Here is an 18,779-nt window from a genome sequence, read left to right as displayed (position 1 = left end):
CGAGCAGCAAAACACTCCGCCGCCCCAGCCCCTTCCTCCTCTCGTCCCCCTCCTCCTCCTCCTCTGGGCGACGACTCCATGCCCGTCAAGAGACCGCTCCCCCACCGCGCAGCGTCCTCCACTGCGGCTCTCCCTCCGACCCCTCCGCGCACGACCCACAAGCGCAAGCGTCGCTCCCGTTCACGTGTCACCGACTCCTCTTCCGAGGACGACGACGACCACGATGTCCCCGAGCCCGCCTCAGACAACGACGACGACCGTGGCGGTCATGTTCGCAAGCTTGCAGGCGTTGCTGTCGGCAACAAGAGACGGAAGACCATGACTCTCGACGCGATTGCAGAGGAACTCAGTGAGGCTCGTGCAGAGGAGCAGTTCTGGTTGGGCGAGAATCAGCCTTCATCTTCCACTGCTGTCGCTTCTAGCAGTGGCCATTCGAAGCACAAGGCTACAGGGAGCCGTACGACTGCCCGTGCACGCTCGCGTACCCGTTCTCCCTCTTCCTCGCCACCACCAGCCCCCCACCTCCTCCGCCGCGGCCACACGGGTTTAATCTCTCCCCCGCCATCTCGCAGAGCCCCTGCTATCCTTCCCAGCCTCGCCACTCCTCCCCCGACCACTCACAAGACCAGGGAGAAGGCCAGGGAGAAGAAGGGAAAGCTTCCTGTCGTCCCCGAGCGCGACTCCCCTAACAACCCCTTCCTCGAGGACTCCCCTGCCGGTTCCGTTCCCGCCACAGACAGCTCCCCAGAGCCTCGCACTCCCAAGAAGCACGTCGAGAAGCCTACGATCTCCATGGTTTTGTGCGTGATCATACCTCTTACCTCTATCCTCGCGTCTAATTCCTCTCTAGCCGCGGCGTCAAGACGCAGATGCTCAACCCTCACTATCTCAGCGAGGAGATGGCTGCAGAACAAGAGGCCCGCGCCCGCCTCCCTGTTCGGCACCCCGACTACTCCCCTACGGACGCGTGCGTGCCCAAGCTGCTCTTCCCCGAGGCCCGCAAGCACGACCTCGCCCGCAGGCGGGCGCACTCTCCCGTGCCAATACCGACTTCGCCCACACCAACCTCATCCAAACGCACCCGCGCAGGTTCTGCCTCCAGCAGCGAGGGCGCCGGCCCAGCTCGCAAGAAACCTGCCCCAGCGCCCGGAGCGCCGGGCCCGTCCAAGGGGCCGGAGGAGGACGACGTGGAGGTCATGTCGGCCGTGCTCGCTGCCAACATTGCGAAACGCATGCGCAAGGGCGTCCTTGCGGACGGCGATGCCCCGCGCACGCGTCCGAGCAGCCGCAGTCGCGAGGTTCCTCAGCTCCCGGAGAAGGACCGCAGCGACCCGATCAAGCGTGCGCTTGGCCCTGCGCGTCGTGGATAGTCGTCGTCACCTGTGCTGGTGCCTGTCCATATCTGGTGCTGGTGATATCCGTCTTGCGGCTCTTGTGTGTCGTTGTGTTTTATTGTATTCTTGTAGTTCTCCGTCTCCATCCACCCTGGCGTTCGACTTGCTGTCACGCTATCATACGTATCCCACCTTGCGAAACCTACATCCTACTCCTACTGTCCGCCCGTTGCCATCCTACCTTCCACCCTATCCCGCCCATGTTATGCTTCCCAGCGCGCTCTCGCGCGTTCCCCGTGATACGTACCCGCTGCGACACCCTACCTCCACACCCTATCCGCTCCATCTTGCTCGTGTTCATGTTCCATTCTCTCAGTGCTACACAGCGTTTCTGTTGTCTTCTCTCGCAGAGTTTATTGCGCGTCCTATTGACTCCTTGGCTCGTTCCTTTTCTTGATATGCCCGTCGAATGTTCGATATTCAATGTTGAACGTTAAGGTCCCGTTGCGCATCCGCAGTCGATATGCGTTATCACTATAGTAGTACTGTACATACAGATTAAGCTTAAGACAGACGTGACTCGTCTCGACTCCCCCGCATCCTCCGCAGTCCCGATTCATACGTTCGGAAACGGTTATGTGCATGTATCTAGCTACTACTCCTGGTTGTTGGGTCTTTTTGAATTGCATGCCGCATGCGTGTTAGATGCGAGCGGGATGCGTGCGAGTGGACCGGTAGAGGACGGTCCGAGGTTGGGCCCCGGCATTGGACAATAGTCTCATACCAAGACCATGCGACTCGCGTCGCGCGAACTTGAAAGAGTTTGTGTCGAACCTAGGACCATAGAACCCTCCTACTCGGAGTTGGCAACCCCGTCCAGTCCGACCATGTCGGAACGACCCGTCATACACCCTTGTATGGCCGAAACTAGTGATCAGTACCACAGGAACAGTGGTGACTGGGACAAAGGTATCGGGTCCGCTTGGATCCAATTGTTTGCAACCGCTTAAGGCTGCGCCTACGCGAGAGGCTCCTTACAACCACCACCACCGACCAACCAACAAGCCAACACGTCCGGCCCACACCACAGGAGGTACGTACATACTTCGCATGACAAGACCAACTTAAGAGGCGCACTCAGCTCACGTCCTCCGAGTAGATGACCACCACGGGCCCCAAGTTGATTCACTTAGGCCCGACGCAGACGTTCGAGTCTCTGGATCCGACGCGCCGAGTCCCGCGCCCGGTCGTCATTGCAGCTATACAACTGCCAGAGGAGGAGGTGTGGCGATGGTACCTCCGCATCCGCAAGAAGGACATCGACACCCCGCTCGATCCTGGTGTACTGACATATGCGTCCATGAAGATCGGCGACTTCGTTCGACGGTATGGATTACGGTTCATCATGACGGGCGAGCTCTTTGACCCCCCGCGCTATGTTCTGGTGACGCAGTCGAAGTGGTTCGACGATGGGTACCTCGGGATGCCGACGGACGAGATCCCTCTGTACCCGGAACAGGAAGGGAAGTGCGAGACACGCGCGCGGTTGTACCTCAAGAAGTGGAGTGGGTATCTATGTCGTACGTTGGAGCGGTGGATGGAAATGCTGACGAAATTTCAGAGGTGCAAGGTGTCGACGAGCTCCCGTATGTTACGTACCTTACTGGCGTTCACCCTGGACTGTTTTGAGTCCAAGTATACCGTCACGTTGAGCCTGACTCGGGTTCAAACTTGGACATGTATTTAAGCACACTGAGGTACCACAAATTCATTGATGTACAGGTCATATCATGATTCAACAATAATGAACACAATGGCGAATCATACCGAGAACACCATTACCATGTCCTCACATGCGACTCGCGAGGGAGGGGGTTCGCGTCGGATCCCCTCCACTCCCGAGCCCCATCCGACTTTGTCAAAACGACCCATCATAATCAGTACATACTTGTATGGCTCGGGAAACGATCGGCACCACAGGAACAATGGGAACCGGAACGGCTTGGATTTTGTTTGCAACTGGGCCCGCGTCTAACTACAATTAATAAGGCTGCGCTCAACTTCGAAAGCCTCAGCCCTACATAGTACAACCACCACCAACGAGACACTGCACGAGTCCCTTCCCCCCTCATCGCAGCAAGTATGTGCACTTCAGTCCACAAGTGCGACTCCGCCAAAATACTCATGTCCTTGCAGATTACCACCATGCCCCCCGCCAAGTTGGTTCACTTAGGCCCAACGGAGACATTCGAGTCTCTGAATCCGATGCGACGAGTCCCGCGGCCGGTCGTTATTGCTGCCATAGAACTCCCCGAGGACGAGGTGTGGCGATGGTATCTTCGCATCAGAAAATTTGATAGCAATACCCCGCTCGATTCCGGCCAACTCACATATGCCGCCATTGAGATCGGAGACTTTGTTCGACGTTACGGCTTCCGGTTCATCATCACTGGCGAGCTCTTCGACCCCCCACGCTATGTCTTGGTGACGCAGTCGAAGTGGTTCGACCAGGGATACCTCGGGATGGACAAGAAGGATATCCCTCTATATCCCGAGCAGGAAGGCAAGTGCGAGAAACGCGCGCGGTTGTACCTCAAGAAGTGGGGTGAGTACCTATGTCGTACGTTGAAGCAGTGGATGGAGGTGCTGACAACATTCCAGAGGTGCAAGGTGTCGACAAGTTCCCGTATGTTACGTACCTTACCGGCGTTCACTCCGGACTGTTTTGAGCATTCTATACCTTTTGATCTATGTACTCTCGCTCGTCGATATGCATGTTATGCACGTATCGATGCGTTCTCTTCCTGTCTTGTCGGAGCATCCACGACACGCCACTGCAACTGCATCCCGGTGGGCTCGTAGTATTGTGTACCATGCGGTACGAGTAAGTACATGCCACTGAAGTTCATGTACTCCGCTGAGTCTCCATAGATATTAGCTCGCTTTCGCACGTAGTTATAGGAGGAAGTCGTGCGGGCGCGGCTGCACTGCACAGTCATGGAATAGTACATGGAGACTTGTATTAGTGACCCCGATCGAAAGAGAACGAGGATCGACCGGTACAGGTCCACGCCCGGTTAGGCCGCACCGACAATAGTCTCATACCAAGATCATCCATGTCCTCACATGAAGTCGGATCCCCTCCACTCGGAGTCGGAAGCCCCATCCGACCATGTCAGATCACAACCATTACATACTTATTTGGATGGCCCGGGAAGCGATCGGTACCGCAGGAACAATGGCGACCGGGACGGCTTGGATTTTGTTTGCAATTCCCACGTCTAGGTACAATTAATAATGCTGCGCTCACGCGAGAGCCTTCCTACACAGTACAACCACCACCAACGAGCCACTGCAGGAGTCCCTCCCCCCTCGTCCGACAGCAGGTATGTGCACTTCAGTACACAAGTTCGACTCAGCAAGATACTCACATGTCCTTGTAGATTTCCGTCATGAACTCCACTGCCTTGGTTCACTCAGTCCCAACGGAGACATCCGAGTCTCTGGACAAGCCGCGACGAATTCCGCGACCAGTCGTCATTGCTGCTATAGAGCTTCCGGAGGAGGAGGTGTGGCGATGGTTTCTCCGCATCCGCAAACAGGATAGCAATACCCCGCTCCATCGCGGTACCCTCACATACGCTGCGATCAAGATCGGGGACTTCGTTCGACGTTACGGCTTCCGATTCATCGCCACTGGCGAGCTCTTAGACCCCCCACGCTATGTTCTGGTGACGCAGTCGAAGTGGTTTGACGATGGGTACCTCGGGATGCCAACGGACGAGATCCCTCTGTACCCCGAACAAGAAGGCAAGTGCGAGAAACGAGCGCGGTTGTACCTCAAGAAGTGGGGTGAGTATCTATGTCATACGTCCGAGCGGTGGATAGAAATGCTGACGAAATTCTAGAGGTGCAAGGCGTCGACGAGCTCAAGTATGTTACGTACCTTACCGGCGTTCACCCGGGACTGTTCTGAGCGTTCCAACTATGCTGTCACGGTTGAGCCCTTGAGGCCTCGGGTTGAGACTAGTTGAACGTGTACTTCAAGCACAGGGTGCCAGTGGCGTACCGTGCCGAACATGCTGGCACTGATAGAAGGATCATCATGTTTTTAGTTAATCCTGCGGGCTCCAGTAATGTGACCCTATCATCCTCTCGAGCTCAACGAGATCAATGCACCCCCGGGTGAGTGTCCCTCCTACTCGGTCGTCCGACCTGGTCACTGCATTGATCAGATCGACCTATATACATATGGCCGAAGACGACTAGACATTGGCAGCCAAACATGACGGTGTCTGAGACGCAAAGGAACCAGGCCTATGTACTTGAGGCCTGAGGCCTGAGGGTTTTAACTTTCAGAACGCATAAGTACGTGGCGATCCGAGGCGGAAGCTTCAGAAGAGTCGCTTGAGCCGCTGAAGATCTCGGCGCGATTCAGCGGTCAACTGCCATCAGCTTCCCTCACTGGGCGCCGACCATTTGGCATTGCGCACTCGCAACTCGAAGGTCGACGAGATGCGGGCCTACATAATACGAGGAAGAACCCTGTTGAAAAAAGTATGGTGCTTCACAATTGTCTACCGTTCCGATCTCTCACTGCTTATTTCGCAGCTCGCCTCAATCACTGCGTACAAGCTCTTGTAAATGGACACCGACGAGGAAGTACCCAAAGTCACCGGTCACCGGTCAAGCTTGGCGATGCGTCGTGCGCAGCTCGGTCCACCGGTGCGTTCAACGTCAGCTGCTAGTACGTTGTAGTGGCCATGCTAACTGGTGGTGCGTCTAAGACGTTAGTCGTCGCAGTCGTCCTCAATCTCAAATAGGCGGGCCCGGGGACTACCCATGTATGTAGCCTAACGCTGTCGTACGGCGGCTGAACATACCCTCCTCCTCCTCCCACCTGTGGAACGTCAAAGCTAGTGAGTATATATCCTGAATGTCTCTTTTTTGCGCTTCGGTCACGCTTGATCATTAGGTAAATTCGTGTATTTACTGCCTACCATAAGGCCCGGCCCTCACGCGCAATCAAATTGGACTACTACTACTACTACTACTACTATTAGTTCGGAGTCCATCGATGCACTGCTGGAAGTGGCTCCCTGTGTGTACTAACACGTAGAGCCCATCACGCACCATCCGCTAGGGTGGCTGCTCATCGCGACCATCCAGAAGTACTAGCCTCGATTTTCTCATCACTGCGTACAGTCGCAAGTGCTGAGCACTTGGATGGCATGTTGGGCCGTCCTCTCCGATAGTCAATAGGTCCGTCAATCGCCTACTAGGGGAGACAAGGATGACATCGAGTTTGGCGAGTACCAGTCCACGGTTACCGGGATGCCCATGTCTGTCTGTTTCCTCTGTTTCTCTCGCCAAGACTGTCAGTGAGTTTGATATGTACTATTGTCTCCAATTTCGTCCCTAATGACCTGTCTTGCCGCCTGTGGTGAAATTGTCCACAGAACGCCCATTCGAGAATATCTTCAACTTCTACGCGTTCCTGTCGATCCTGCTGCAGTTCGCAACACTCGTTCTATATCACGAACCTGACGCGGTTGTTCGTGGAGGATGTGTACATGTCGAGTCGCCTACACATGGCTACGCTGATGACATCCTTCCTCAGGCGTAGACCCATCGACCTCGAGGCAAAGTCCGAGCCACACCTGCTTAGCGCGGCTAGTGCCAGTGTATATCTCTTCGACTTGCGCCCTCACAGCAGGGCCGCCTCTTCCGTGAGTCTATCCGCGAGAACCCGCTGAGAATGTCGCTTTCTGGGACTCGACGTAGTTCATGCCCGGGAACCGAGCCACTGGCATCACATCTCCACACATTCTTGTCGGGGCCCTCAGGCTGACAACTACAATATACCGTACTGTCACGCCCCTCCTAGTCACTTCGACAGTGCGATCGTTCCTTGCATACGAGAATAAACCGGACGTTATGTGAAGTGTACTCGAGTACGTCCGAGACACCGTGTACGATTACGTTCTTCGTCAATTCATCAAATCCCGGCCGTGCTATGGATCGGTTACGAATACGAATCCCCCATCATGAGGCCTTTATAGCCCAACTTGGCAAGGTACTAACCTTCGGGTGCTTAGCTATACACGATCCGCAAGTTATATACTCGGGATAACACGTCACGCAATACTTGTACACCAGTGTCAATACGCTCAGGTATGATGTACATATCATTGATATACAAGTCATATAGCAATAATGAAGATGGCGAATCAGTCGGGCAACAGTGTCAAGGCTGTACAACAGGTGCGCTTTGTACAAAGTCCCAGTTCTCGAGAGCGATCTTGATCAATTCGGGCGTCATTGTGTCTGAGTCCAGGATGTCGAACAGGCGATCGCGCTCCACAGAATCGAAAGTGCCATCCGGATTAAAGTTCAGGTAGAATCTCATCCCCATCTGACCCTGAATGAGATAACCCACCAAGTCCTTCGGGCAGGTCGGTTGACGGGCCATATCTTCCATGTAACGGCTTAGCTGATCTTCAGCAGCCCGGCTGTCTCTCTCAACATACGTCTTCTTCATCTCGATAAGAACCAGAGGTATATGGACCTTGGAATCGGCGTCTGAGACGACAACTTTGACGACAACAAAGTCGACAAAGTCTTTGCCAACCTCGCGTTTCCCTGGAAATAACAGAAACATGAGGGTGGTCAGATTCAGGAGGTGGTTTGCAGGATAGGCGATTGGGATCACTACTTACCCTGACCACGGGCTAGATGCCCACCGAGGTACGATCCAATGGATGTATCCAAGATGTTGGCTGCCGCGTCGTCCTCATCGTCCTCCTGCACTCCTTCCAGCGCACTAGTGGTACCCCCTTCATTGGTATCTGACAGGAGTTTATCAGCTTTGGCCAACGACGCGGAGAAGACTGCAAGAGAAGGTTTACTCTGAACAGTAGCATTGCCCACGGCAGCCTCTGCGTCAAGAAGAGGGCGTATCATCCCCTGTGGCTTGATCATGAAGTACCTGTCGAGCGGGAAAATACCAGATAGATACGCATTTGCGGCGCCATACATCGAAGTTTCATAATGAGGGGGCGAGAGGAGCGCATGCGACAAGTTCCAGAAAATGAAAGGTCCGACCTGCTTGTAGCGGTTGAGTGGATTAGTCGCTTTGGCCTTTCTTAACTTCGGGGGAAGGTGCATCATCCGACTGAGACAGGTCATGACCGAATTCCTGCAGATTTTCTCAGCTGGGGCGGGTAGTTACGCGGGAAGGAAGTTAGAGACGGGCATACCGCCTGGGCGCTTGCTTATTCTTTCCCATCGAGATGGTCTTAGCTGCTTAGTACGTGACTGGTCGTCTATCGTATCGAGGGGGCAAGGGTGGTTCGCAGTGAGGCAGGAAGGGCAATGGGTACAGTCTTGGATGCCCGGTCGTATACGGGTGGCCGACTTTATAAGTGTATGCGGAACCAACGTACCGCGCGGCCCGAGTCGCTGATTTCATTGTTCGACTTGGACCAGCGGACTGACTGATGCGAGCCTGCTTCTCTTCTGTGAGCTATGGTCGTGTTTTCCCATGACGAAGTCTCAACACAAATGAAAGCATTGTGTTGACTCATTGCGCATGGGCAATTGTGTTTGGGACGCCTTCAACGGGTCCTCGCTTCTCTGCCTAACATTGCCCACAATATCATCAAGTATACGGCTATGGTCGAGGCTTCTGGCTCCCGTTCTTTGTCTCCTTTGTCTTCCCGGTACATTTCACACGGCCAAGCGCCGAAGTTACGTAAGGCAATCCGAACACATAAGGTTGCGCCTAAGCGAGCCTCCCCTACCACCACCACCACTACCACCACCACCAACAAGGCACTTCCTCTCACCCCTCGTCAGATAGCAGGTATGTGCACGTTAGTACACAAGTTCGACTCAGCCAAGATACTCACATGTCCTTGTAGATTTCCGTCATGAGCCCTACTGCCTTGGTTCACTCAGGCCCAACGGAGACATCCGAGTCTCTGGACAAGACGCGACGAATTCCGCGACCAGTCGTCATTGCTGCTTTAGAGCTTCCGGAGGAGGAGGTGTGGCGATGGTATCTCCGCATCCGCAAAAAGGATATCAATACCCCGCTCCGTCAGAGTACCCTTACATACGCTGCCATCAAGATCGGGGACTTCGTTCGACGTTACGGCTTCCGATTCATCATCACTGGCGAGCTCTTCGACCCCCCACACTATGTCCTAGTGACGCAGTCGAAGTGGTTCGACGATGGGTACCTCGGGATGGACAAGAAGGACATCCCTCTGTACCCGGAACAGGAAGGGAAGTGCGAGAAACGCGCGCGATTGTACCTCGAGAAGTGGGGTGAGTACCCATGTCGTACGTTGAAGCAGTAGATCGAAGTGCTGACCGTATTCCCACAGAACTGCAAGGCGTCGACAAGTTCCCGTATGTTACATACCTTACCGGCGTTCACGCCGGACTGTTCTGAGCGTTCTACATATATTTTTTGTCTATGTACTCTACTACTACTAGCACAGGCCCTCAATGCCATGTACGCAACGATGCTTTGTCGGAGCAACCTCCACGGAATGCTACGCCGTACAACTGCATGAGAAGATGTCGACTCGTATCGGAGTTGCTTTCCGTACTATACATACTACTGATACGAGATTTATTCAGTAGATCTGTAACAACTTATCATCCTCTTTCAACGAGATTGACTCTGTCGTCATCGAACGCGGTGCGCACTGCCACAGGGCACAAGTAAATTGACGCGACATGACGCGCCTTGACGCACCTTGACGCGACTTGACGCGCCTTGCCGCGCCGACTGACGCGCCTTGACGCGCCTTGACGCGACGACTGACGCGCCCTAACGCGGCGAGTGACGCACCTTGACGCGATATTTGCAGTCGAACTGTGTGCACATGAGGGGAGTCGAGCAGGAGAGGGAGAGAGGAAATGGGGATGCAGTTGGAGAGAGAAGGGAATGGGACTCCGGAAGGAACCACCTGACTGTCGCGACGCGACGCGTCAGCACGTGACTTTGTTGAACATCATCGGCAATCCGTCGGCAATGCTTTCCACAGATATTAAAGGCTCCCACTTCGCCCACCGGCTTGCCATGGACTCCCGACCCATACTGTCCCTATGGTGAGGGTTTCTTGCAGCCAGAGGGTCATAGAAGACTAGACCCCACATCAAGAGAGACGACGCACATCAAGAGAGACGATGAGCAAATATATCCCCATTGTGTGAGGTGCGTGGTGGCTTGTTCATACCTGGTCTGCAGGGAACGTTGCGCCTTGTTTGACCACCCTCGCGTGGTGACTGTGACTGTCCCTCCCGCGAGGTGTGTGGTCAGACTACCCAGTCATGGTATCGGCGTCCACGTTGACCCATCAGCTGAGTTACTCCCACCCCGATCTGTGTTCATGCAGGCCCCAGCTTGAGCCCTGCAAGGGATAAGTCGTCGTCCCATTAAGAGAAAGGGAGGACGTACTATGAGAATATGAGCGACGTAGCAGCAGAGGGTACCTACACCCAGGAGGAGACATCGCATGTTGTTCAGACCTTCTCGAGGTCCAACGCAGGGAGGACGCGCTGCTGCATGAGCTTGAGGTTCAGGTCGACCGCTTGATCAGCCGGTCTGTGTGAGTATCAACGTTGCAACTCCTTCGTAACGTGCACGCGAGCAGCATCCAGCGCAACCCGGCGTGGCGCCCCAAGTTCCCCCACCTCACGTCCCTCACTGTCTCCGCTCCACCGTCGAGAGCTGGCGCGCACTGCTCAAGAGTGCCCCGGGGCACTGAGAGAAGACAGACCTTCCTACGAGCACCACCTGTACTACACTGAGGAGTGGGGTGGGACGACAGACGTCTCGCACACCTACGTCTCCCATGCCGCAGACGCTAGAACACCCTGACCCACATGTATGCCCGGGGTGTCCACCATGTTCCCCGCGACGGCCGCGTTCCTCCGCAAAACTATCCGCCCCAGGTTGACGATTGGCAACTTAGCATCATTCTCGTGTGCTACTCCGCGACCATGCTCTTCGCCGGTCTGTACATGTCCAAACCGCTGTCTGAGCCTGTGCGCACCAGTTTTGTCCTGGTGAGCCAGGTTCCGGTGATCGTCATCCTCGGGCCCTTCGGATATGTACTGCTTTGCTGGCCGCATGTTTGTCCACGCCATCGTGGGATGCGCAGCGGTAGATAGGTGAACGTATGCAACAAGCCCGCTTCTTGTCTTATACTACCACCTCCAGGTCAAACAGTTCTCAGTTTTTGCCAACTGCAGGCCATTGCCTGGTTATCCGGTAGCGAGTCCCCTCCCGTCCGGCACCCACTTCCCCCCAGGACACGACACTCATTCAACCTTCTTTTCACAATGCCTATCCTTGGTGCTTCTGCTGTCTTCGCCGCGGTGACCAACGCGACCGCCGCCGCATTCAACGCAACCGCCGTGGCGGGCAAGGCGACCTCTGGAGGGGCTGATGGTGCCAAGGCAAAGCCTGCTGGCATCAGCAACTCTGACCTCGTCTTCGACATTGACCTTGTCCTGCGAGTTTGGGTTGCTGTCTTCTTCCTCCTGCTCCTCCTGCGCCACTGTCTGCTTCACCCACAAACGCGAGTGGATCAACGGCCACTTCCTCCGCTCTGTCTACCTCGAGGGCCCCGCTCCGCCTGCCAAGGTACTCCGTCGCCCTTCGGAGAAGCGCCCGAATGTTATTTCCCCCGTCTCGCCCGTCTACCTCGCCCCCTCAAGCAACACCGCTGATGGCTCCTCCTATGAGCACCACCAGTACTACACAGAGGAGTGGGGTGGGATGACGGACATCTCGCACACGTACGTCTCCCATGCCACAGATGCCAGAATGCCCCGACGCACATGCCTGGGGTGTCCACCATGTTCCCCGCGACGGCGGCGTTCCTGCGCAAGACTATTCACCCTGGGTTGACGATTGGCAAGAACATCATCCTCGTGTGCTACTCTGCGATCATGGTCTTCGCCGGTCTGTACATGTCCAACCCGCTGTCGGAGCCTGTGTGTGCCGGTTTTGTCGCGGTGAGCCAGGTTCGGGTGATCGTAATCCTCGGGACCGAGAACAACTTGGTCGGTATGCTCATCGGGTTCGGGTACTAGCGAGTGAGTTTCACGCGTGTCTCAGCTGTCCCATGTGCGTCTGACATATCTCCGTGCACAGCTCAATTGCTTCCACCGCTTCGCTAGCTGCATGTTCATTCTTGCAGTGAACGTCCACGCCATCAGATACTGTGAGCCTAATACCATGCCCATGATTGACAGGGACTGATGGTTTCCGTGACAGTCTATTCGTGGAGCATCAACGGCACGTACTCAAAGTCGATCATGATCCCGAAGTTCATATTGGGAGTGGTATCACATTTGCTCTCGCTGCGGTTCAGGACGTCATGAAGAAGGATCTTGAATATCCTTTGTGTGTTCGCGCGATGGAGCTCGTGTGGTGCATCCAGGACCCATCAGCCCTCACACCGCTCATTCCGCTGTTCTACACGTTCGTCGCGCAGTCTCAGGAGGTGTACGCGTCTCTCAGGATCTCGGTCTACTACACGAGTGCGCTGCCGAACCCAGAGGTGCTCAAGGCGTTCAGCCACCTCCCGCCTGGTCTCACGCTGTCTCCTGTGCGCCCGAAGCTTGGAAAGATCCTGAAGGGCATCGTCAACCGTGCTTCGGCCCTGTTCTCGGGTGGCAAGGAGCGCTCTCGCGGCCATGGCCACCTGAGATCCCGATGACAGGAAGGGCGTCGGAGGTAGCAGCTCGCGCAGAGCGATGTGATTGCCCGCACTTGGAGCTGCGTGCACTACCCCTCATCATACAGGATTGAGCAGAATGTATTTGGTATGAGGCTACATTTTCTTGTGTGTGCGGTGAGCGCAATGCTATGGTACTGTTTCCGACAGCTTACTCTCCCCTCTTGCGCTTCTGACGAGGCCGCACTAGTGTGCCTGTACTAGTATCCTGCTTTAGGCTCTTTTCGATCGTCTTGGATGTACTGTCTCTGGAGACTGTAATGTATGCCGATCCTCGCTAGTGAATCAATGATATTAGCAGGTAGTAATTCCCTTTCAAGCAATGCATGCCGCATACGCACCTCAAGGAGCTCCTCCGGGTCATCCGGGTAGAAATCTCCAAGGTTCCAGCTGTCCGGGATCTCGTTGTATGGGTCCCAGCCATCCTGATGGTCTCCGGCATCCAGGCCCCACTGGTACCACCCAGCTATCCCAGCGGCAGCTGAGCGTTCAAACATCCTGGCCTCCAGGATACGGAGACTCTCAGCATCGACGTCGACCGCTCTCAGCTTTGAATCGTCCAAGTTTTCCCCGGTTTGCACCTTCCATGCCCGCTTCAAGAGTGCGTCTTCTTCCTCTGGAGTATCTTGGTCTCGCATTCTGGCTGCAAGCAGGAGGGTGATGGCATGTGCCACAGGATGACGACCCATCCAGACATGTCGGGTTTGACGGGCTCCGGGTATGTTCTCCTCCAGCCAATTGTGAATCTGTGCCCGAGTTATCAAGTCCAGGTTCCCAACGAAAGGGACAAGGCCAAATCGCTCTGCAGTAATAGACGAACATCTCTGTTCTGTGAGGAGGTCCAGCACGGGAACTTTTGCCGGTGTTAGGAGCCCGGACAGGATTTGCCCAGGCTCCCAAGTGGAAAGTGCGGTCAGTGTGGTAATGTACGGCTTGAGAGCGCGGTCAATCTCTGGAGTGAACGGAGAGGAATCTGAATTTGCAAGGATGTCTTCCTCCTGGTCGAGCATAGAGGCAAGTTTCCATCGCCCAAGCTAGATATGCTTCTGTTAGCTACTAGGGACAGTTGCTCACGATAAACTGATGTTACCCGTATTTTTCGACGGCCCTTAGCATCCTGCCATAGCTCATCAGCCAGGTCGGATTCTGGGATGAGCCGCGTTGCTTCCGGGGGAGTTCCAAGGTACTCAGATAACCGCCAACCATGAGCGAGCCATAGACGTTGTGGGGATGTCTGCTCAAGCTGTAAAAGCCGCACAGGGTAGTAGAACTCGCCGTGTCTTGCAAGTGCTCCCTTTCCTGGGCTTTATGTGAAGTCATAGGTCAATAGAGCAAGGGAAAGTGTGGATCAAGTGGTACCGCTAGCTTACCGGAGCCTTTTACTGAGTGATCGGGGAGGGGGTCTTCGTCGGACAGACTGAGAGCTGTTGGAGGGCAATCGCAATCAGGCCTATTAGCAGTTTGCACACAATTGCATGACCGATTCCATACCTGATCATCTCGGGGAGAACATCGTGACCTGTGCATTCATCACACTGAAACTCGACAGTTCTGGGAAGGTTGTTCGCTCGCCCATTGCGCTGACAGGCCACATGGGAATAGAGCTCGCACGAGCTGCATTGAATGGTGTGCAGGCCATCAGTCATGAGGTTCCCATCGCCAACCACACCACAGCGGCAGCGAACAGGATGCGGTGAGGGACTGCGCATTGGTGGCACGGGCTCAATGGGTTGTGTTTTTTCTCGGACCTCCACCCTGACAGCTTTGCTCTGGTTCTGGGTAGAGACGTCAGCTGGACGGGTCTTAGTCTGAGTTGCCCGCCGTGCCTTCTTCTGAGGCTTATGATTTACATGTTCTGACGCAATATTGTCGTATATCAACAGGTGAAACAGGTGAATAAGATGAATAAATTGAACAGACCTTGTGTGTCATAGTCAATATACCTCTTGCGATTCTGGGTCTCTTTTGAGAGCCACAGACGGTCATGATCGGGAATGAGGGTGAGGTTCTGAGCCGCCATTGAGAGACGAGCATTTTGTGCATCGGAAAGCTGGTTGTTTGTCACATTGACGTGGTAGTTGAGTTGCAGTTGGGTGAGAGAGTAGCGATAGAAAGCCTCCTGTGTGTCAACGCCGCCTCGAAGGTGATAAACAACGAATGCCGTGCTATATCCGGAGGGCAGAGCCGGGACAAGAGAGCTGTCTGAGCCCGCAAGATGGGTTGAAACCTTGCTGTTCGGGATGACTACTGCAATGCCGCCGTTCGCCATATCGTCGTACATTGCAACTTGACCACCGTGGCAGGTGTAAGGTTTGAGTAAATGCCGGGAGGTGTAATGAGGACCTAGGTCGGGAGCATAGAATATTCGACTGACAAGGTCAAAGACGACTTGTGGACGCCCAGAGATGGTGGCCTTCTGGTGAACGACAATCTTCTCTGTGTAGTCCCACCCCTTCAACGGTGTTTCGAGTATGAGAATCACAGGAAGGGAGACGTAGATTTCACGTAGGATAGCAGAACCGGAGCAGCGGTGTATCGTCGGAGATCCGGGAGTCTTGTTGATGTAGTCCTGGGTATTCCGCCAGCACTGTTCCAACGGCCATGGATCGCGCCTCATGTTGACTAGATCTCGGAGCCAACTCTGTAGCTTCCCGTCATGAGCATCCCGAATAGCCTCCGTTCCAAGGTGGAAGTGGAATTTGTACTGGAAGGTTGTACGGAGTTCGTAGTGGGGATGTGTGTTGCCAGAGCAACTTCGTAGACGGACATAATATCCACGAAAATAGCGACGAATTGCTCCGAAGCGGTTTACGTCCGGGCGGACAGAGAGTGTGAGGATAGTATTTATCCAGGCCTAGATATTGGAGCATGACGGTCAGTACACATAATAGTAGCACATTGATTTCAGTCGACTCACAAACACGTTCTCATGGCTGTGCGTGGTCGAGATAACCTGCTTGCTCAGGGAAGGATCACTGAGAGCAGTACGGAATGCGTCCCGTTGTTCTGTGAGGACGGCAACAGTGTAGTTCGGACTACGTTCCAGGAAGAGCGTTCGACGTCGGTCAATGCAGCAGAAGAGCTGGTAGATGGGAGAGCTCTCAGAGCCAGTAATATCTGCGAAGCACTGCTCGAAACTCCTGTAGTCTTGAAGGACCACGTGCCATAGCGTTTCCAGGGCGGAGTCTAGCCAACAGGAGTTTTGAGACCATGCGTAGCTCGGAAGCATGCCATCTAGCATTGTTTGAATGGCCTGAGAGGGTGCCTTGCTCTTCGACTTGCGAACAAGAGCTGGGGGTGCATCGGACAGCAGTGGAGGTGTCGAAGGAGATGGGGTGTCACTGAAACCATTCCAATCGGAATACAGGTCATCCGGATATGATGAATCTTGGGAGGAGTCTGATGTAGGTGACTCGGAGTCACTCAGCACCTTTCTCTTGCGCATGGGTCCACGGAACGGAGACATCTCGCCCGATGTATCTGGCTTCCTGCCCGTCCTTTTTCTAGAGACTCGAAGCAGATCCTTGGCACGGTCAGGAGGACGGCCGTCATTACGATAGCGTTTCGAGGATGTTTTCCGGTCGGAAAGTGACACGGGACGGAGGTGTGGCTTACGTGTGAGCTTGGTCCGCCCGTGCTGCTTTGCGATGACTTTCCACCGCTCTGGCTGCCCGTAGCGAATTTTTCGACCATCTATACAGAGCGGTGCCTTTAGCAAAGGTACATACACATACTATGACAAGTGTAAGACCAATACATACCCATGAGACTTGCCAGTAGTTCGTCAAAATGCTGAGCGAATTTCTGCAATGCACGAAGACCCTCCATGAGCTTGTGGTCACGTCCAACTGCAGAATAGATCTTCCAATGCATCGCTTCCTCAGCGTTGGTGGTGCTGGGGATCGAGTCCCATAGAACTGCGTCCATGCGCCGCTGCGATTCGAAGAGCATTGATGCGTGTGCCTCCCGCATCCACCACTCAAGCCATGGTGCGACGAGGGGGAAGTCCTGCAGGACAGCTTGAGCAGTGATGAGGAATGTCGCAAGATCTGGCGCATCCACCAGCTCCGCTACAAGGCGACGGAAAGTGAGTTCTTCCCCGGGTGGAATAACTCCGCCAATCCGTGAGAGCCGTGTCACTCCCGAATTGAAGTGCTGCCGACAGCCTCTCAGAAGACCCTGTGCTGAACTTCGGAGATCATCGACTGAGCGAGTTGTGCCCTCATTCTGCCGGAACTCGATGAATGCATCGATGAAACCATTGCGTTCAGCCTCACTGAAGTCAACGACCTACAATAGAAAGGGCTGGGTTAGCAACTGGGACCAGCATCACAAGACAATGTATAGAATGACACACATTGCCGAACTCTTCATCCTTTGAGGTATCAAAACCGCGACGCATTCGCTCTCGAGCGATGCTGTGAAACAGCGCCAGAAAATGGTGTCGATAGTGTTCTGAGGTCGCGCCGTTTGAGTAGGACATGATACCTGGGATCCAGCAGCGAAGGGAAAGCGAATAACCAGAGCTAATGATGAGCAAATCACTCCGCTTCACCCAGTACCCATGAGCAGCATCGGAGACAATGCCGTTGACTGGTTCAGAATCCATGCGAGTCTCCTTGACGAGCTCTGACAGCATCAGAGGTTGTTGCATCGAGATGACCGTGATGACCCCAATGACAGAGTGGACAATGAGCCCCGGATGGACCTCGCAGAACTGCGCAAACTCCGAGATGTTCAACTGGTCAGGAGCATTGCTGGACTGCGCTCCTCGTCGCACCTTTTTTGCCTCGTATGTGATGCGGTCCTTGTTCACCAGAATGGAGGATATCTCGCGTGCAGACCGTCCGGGTCCCTGCAGCGTTGGTATGCCGACTAGGAGCTGAGCAGGTCCTGATTTAGGATTACCCTCGACGAGGGCCTGGAACTCCTGCCGCTGCCGGGGATTAAGGTGTAGCAGGTGGGTCGGGCGCGGATGACTGTGGAAACCTTCGTGTATGTAGTGAATCCCGTGCTTGAACCTGTAGAGCTTCTGGACTGTCCGGCACTCAATGCGGATTAGGGAGCCACCGCAGAGACAGGGCTTCTCGAGCTGCTTGAGGATCTGTGCCATGCGCGTCTGGGGGCGTGCGACCATCCCGCACCCTTCCGAAGTGCACTTGAGTACACCTCTACACCGACGTTCAGACTTTCGCCCATTGCGCCAGTCCTCAGCTTCATCGGAGCCGGACTTTGGTCCAGCAACTTCGCATACCCAGTTCACTGCAAGGTTATCGGTTGCCTTGAGCTCTGCATTGGTGTAGGTCCTCTCGAAGGATCCATCTGGCCAGCCGTCCCACTCTGATAGAGGATGAGCAGAGACCGACGTGACAGTGTCTTCCTGTGGGCCCTGATGCACCCCATATGACTCAGCTGTAGCGGAGGGAGCGGGGGAGCGATCTGGGATGTAACCAACTAGACAATAACCACATGAGTATAACCACAAGCAATAATCAATCTTCTGTCACATACCTGTCTTTAAGGCGGCCGTAAGAGCCTCAGTAATCGTCAATAGGGAGGGGGAATGTTGCATGTGGCTGGGCTCCGCTGTGTCGCACACGAAGTATGACTGACACCAAGTCACAGTGTCATGCGGACGTTCGGGAATGAGGAGGACACCCAGCCTCGCATCCGGAACATGATA

The 18,779-nt window shown here is 54.7% G+C and overlaps 7 protein-coding genes across 7 annotated transcripts; 5 read left to right on the top strand and 2 right to left on the bottom strand.

The window, feature by feature from the left end:
• Window positions 1–78: 78 nt before the first annotated feature.
• On the top strand, window positions 79–1,370 carry L226DRAFT_520383 (uncharacterized protein; the record flags this gene model as incomplete). The annotated part of the gene is made up of 2 exons (XM_067678638.1): window positions 79–800; window positions 851–1,370. The coding sequence occupies 2 exons, from the start codon at window positions 79–81 to the stop codon at window positions 1,368–1,370; spliced, it is 1,242 nt and encodes a 413-aa protein (XP_067540047.1).
• A 2,044-nt stretch (window positions 1,371–3,414) lies between these two features.
• Window positions 3,415–4,097, top strand: L226DRAFT_531261 (uncharacterized protein). Its single transcript, XM_067680043.1, has 3 exons — window positions 3,415–3,474; window positions 3,531–3,939; window positions 3,996–4,097. Exons 2-3 carry the CDS (start codon window positions 3,540–3,542, stop codon window positions 4,061–4,063), a joined length of 468 nt encoding a protein of 155 aa, XP_067540046.1. The 5' UTR covers window positions 3,415–3,474; window positions 3,531–3,539; the 3' UTR covers window positions 4,064–4,097.
• A 560-nt stretch (window positions 4,098–4,657) lies between these two features.
• On the top strand, window positions 4,658–5,497 carry L226DRAFT_531259 (uncharacterized protein). The gene is made up of 3 exons (XM_067680042.1): window positions 4,658–4,720; window positions 4,778–5,186; window positions 5,243–5,497. Exons 2-3 carry the CDS (start codon window positions 4,787–4,789, stop codon window positions 5,308–5,310), a joined length of 468 nt encoding a protein of 155 aa, XP_067540045.1. The 5' UTR covers window positions 4,658–4,720; window positions 4,778–4,786; the 3' UTR covers window positions 5,311–5,497.
• A 2,393-nt stretch (window positions 5,498–7,890) lies between these two features.
• L226DRAFT_250692 (uncharacterized protein) lies at window positions 7,891–8,637 on the bottom strand. Its single transcript, XM_067673263.1, has one exon. The coding sequence runs from the start codon at window positions 8,520–8,522 to the stop codon at window positions 8,046–8,048; it is 477 nt and encodes a 158-aa protein (XP_067540044.1). The 5' UTR covers window positions 8,523–8,637; the 3' UTR covers window positions 7,891–8,045.
• A 397-nt stretch (window positions 8,638–9,034) lies between these two features.
• On the top strand, window positions 9,035–9,792 carry L226DRAFT_558019 (uncharacterized protein; the record flags this gene model as incomplete). The annotated part of the gene is made up of 3 exons (XM_067683215.1): window positions 9,035–9,198; window positions 9,257–9,665; window positions 9,725–9,792. Exons 2-3 carry the CDS (start codon window positions 9,266–9,268, stop codon window positions 9,790–9,792), a joined length of 468 nt encoding a protein of 155 aa, XP_067540043.1. The 5' UTR covers window positions 9,035–9,198; window positions 9,257–9,265.
• Window positions 9,793–11,693: 1,901 nt separating this feature from the next.
• L226DRAFT_520379 (uncharacterized protein) lies at window positions 11,694–13,078 on the top strand (the record flags this gene model as incomplete). The annotated part of the gene is made up of 6 exons (XM_067678637.1): window positions 11,694–11,876; window positions 11,938–12,152; window positions 12,173–12,350; window positions 12,381–12,423; window positions 12,557–12,580; window positions 12,612–13,078. The coding sequence occupies 6 exons, from the start codon at window positions 11,694–11,696 to the stop codon at window positions 13,076–13,078; spliced, it is 1,110 nt and encodes a 369-aa protein (XP_067540042.1).
• Window positions 13,079–17,197: 4,119 nt separating this feature from the next.
• On the bottom strand, window positions 17,198–18,437 carry L226DRAFT_433390 (uncharacterized protein; the record flags this gene model as incomplete). The annotated part of the gene is made up of 3 exons (XM_067674728.1): window positions 17,198–17,386; window positions 17,454–17,989; window positions 18,086–18,437. Coding segments are annotated over 3 exons (1,077 nt in total), but the record flags the coding sequence as incomplete, so codon positions are not given.
• Between the last annotated feature and the right edge of the window lie 342 nt (window positions 18,438–18,779).

Source organism: Lentinus tigrinus (genome assembly GCF_003813185.1).
Source record: "Lentinus tigrinus ALCF2SS1-7 unplaced genomic scaffold L226scaffold_4, whole genome shotgun sequence".
In the NCBI taxonomy this organism is placed as follows: Eukaryota; Fungi; Basidiomycota; class Agaricomycetes; order Polyporales; family Polyporaceae; genus Lentinus; species Lentinus tigrinus.
Note: the sequence above shows the minus strand (reverse complement) of the source record. Positions and strands in the feature narration are given on the sequence as shown.

Coding starts and splice junctions, on each gene's coding strand:
- L226DRAFT_250692 (XM_067673263.1), bottom strand. CDS start 8,522: ATGACCTGTCTCAGTCGGATGATGCACCTTCCCCCGAAGTTAAGAAAG.
- L226DRAFT_531259 (XM_067680042.1), top strand. CDS start 4,787: ATGAACTCCACTGCCTTGGTTCACTCAGTCCCAACGGAGACATCCGAG. Junction 5,187..5,242: donor GTTGTACCTCAAGAAGTGGG/GTGAGTATCTAT, acceptor ACGAAATTCTAG/AGGTGCAAGGCGTCGACGAG.
- L226DRAFT_531261 (XM_067680043.1), top strand. CDS start 3,540: ATGCCCCCCGCCAAGTTGGTTCACTTAGGCCCAACGGAGACATTCGAG. Junction 3,940..3,995: donor GTTGTACCTCAAGAAGTGGG/GTGAGTACCTAT, acceptor ACAACATTCCAG/AGGTGCAAGGTGTCGACAAG.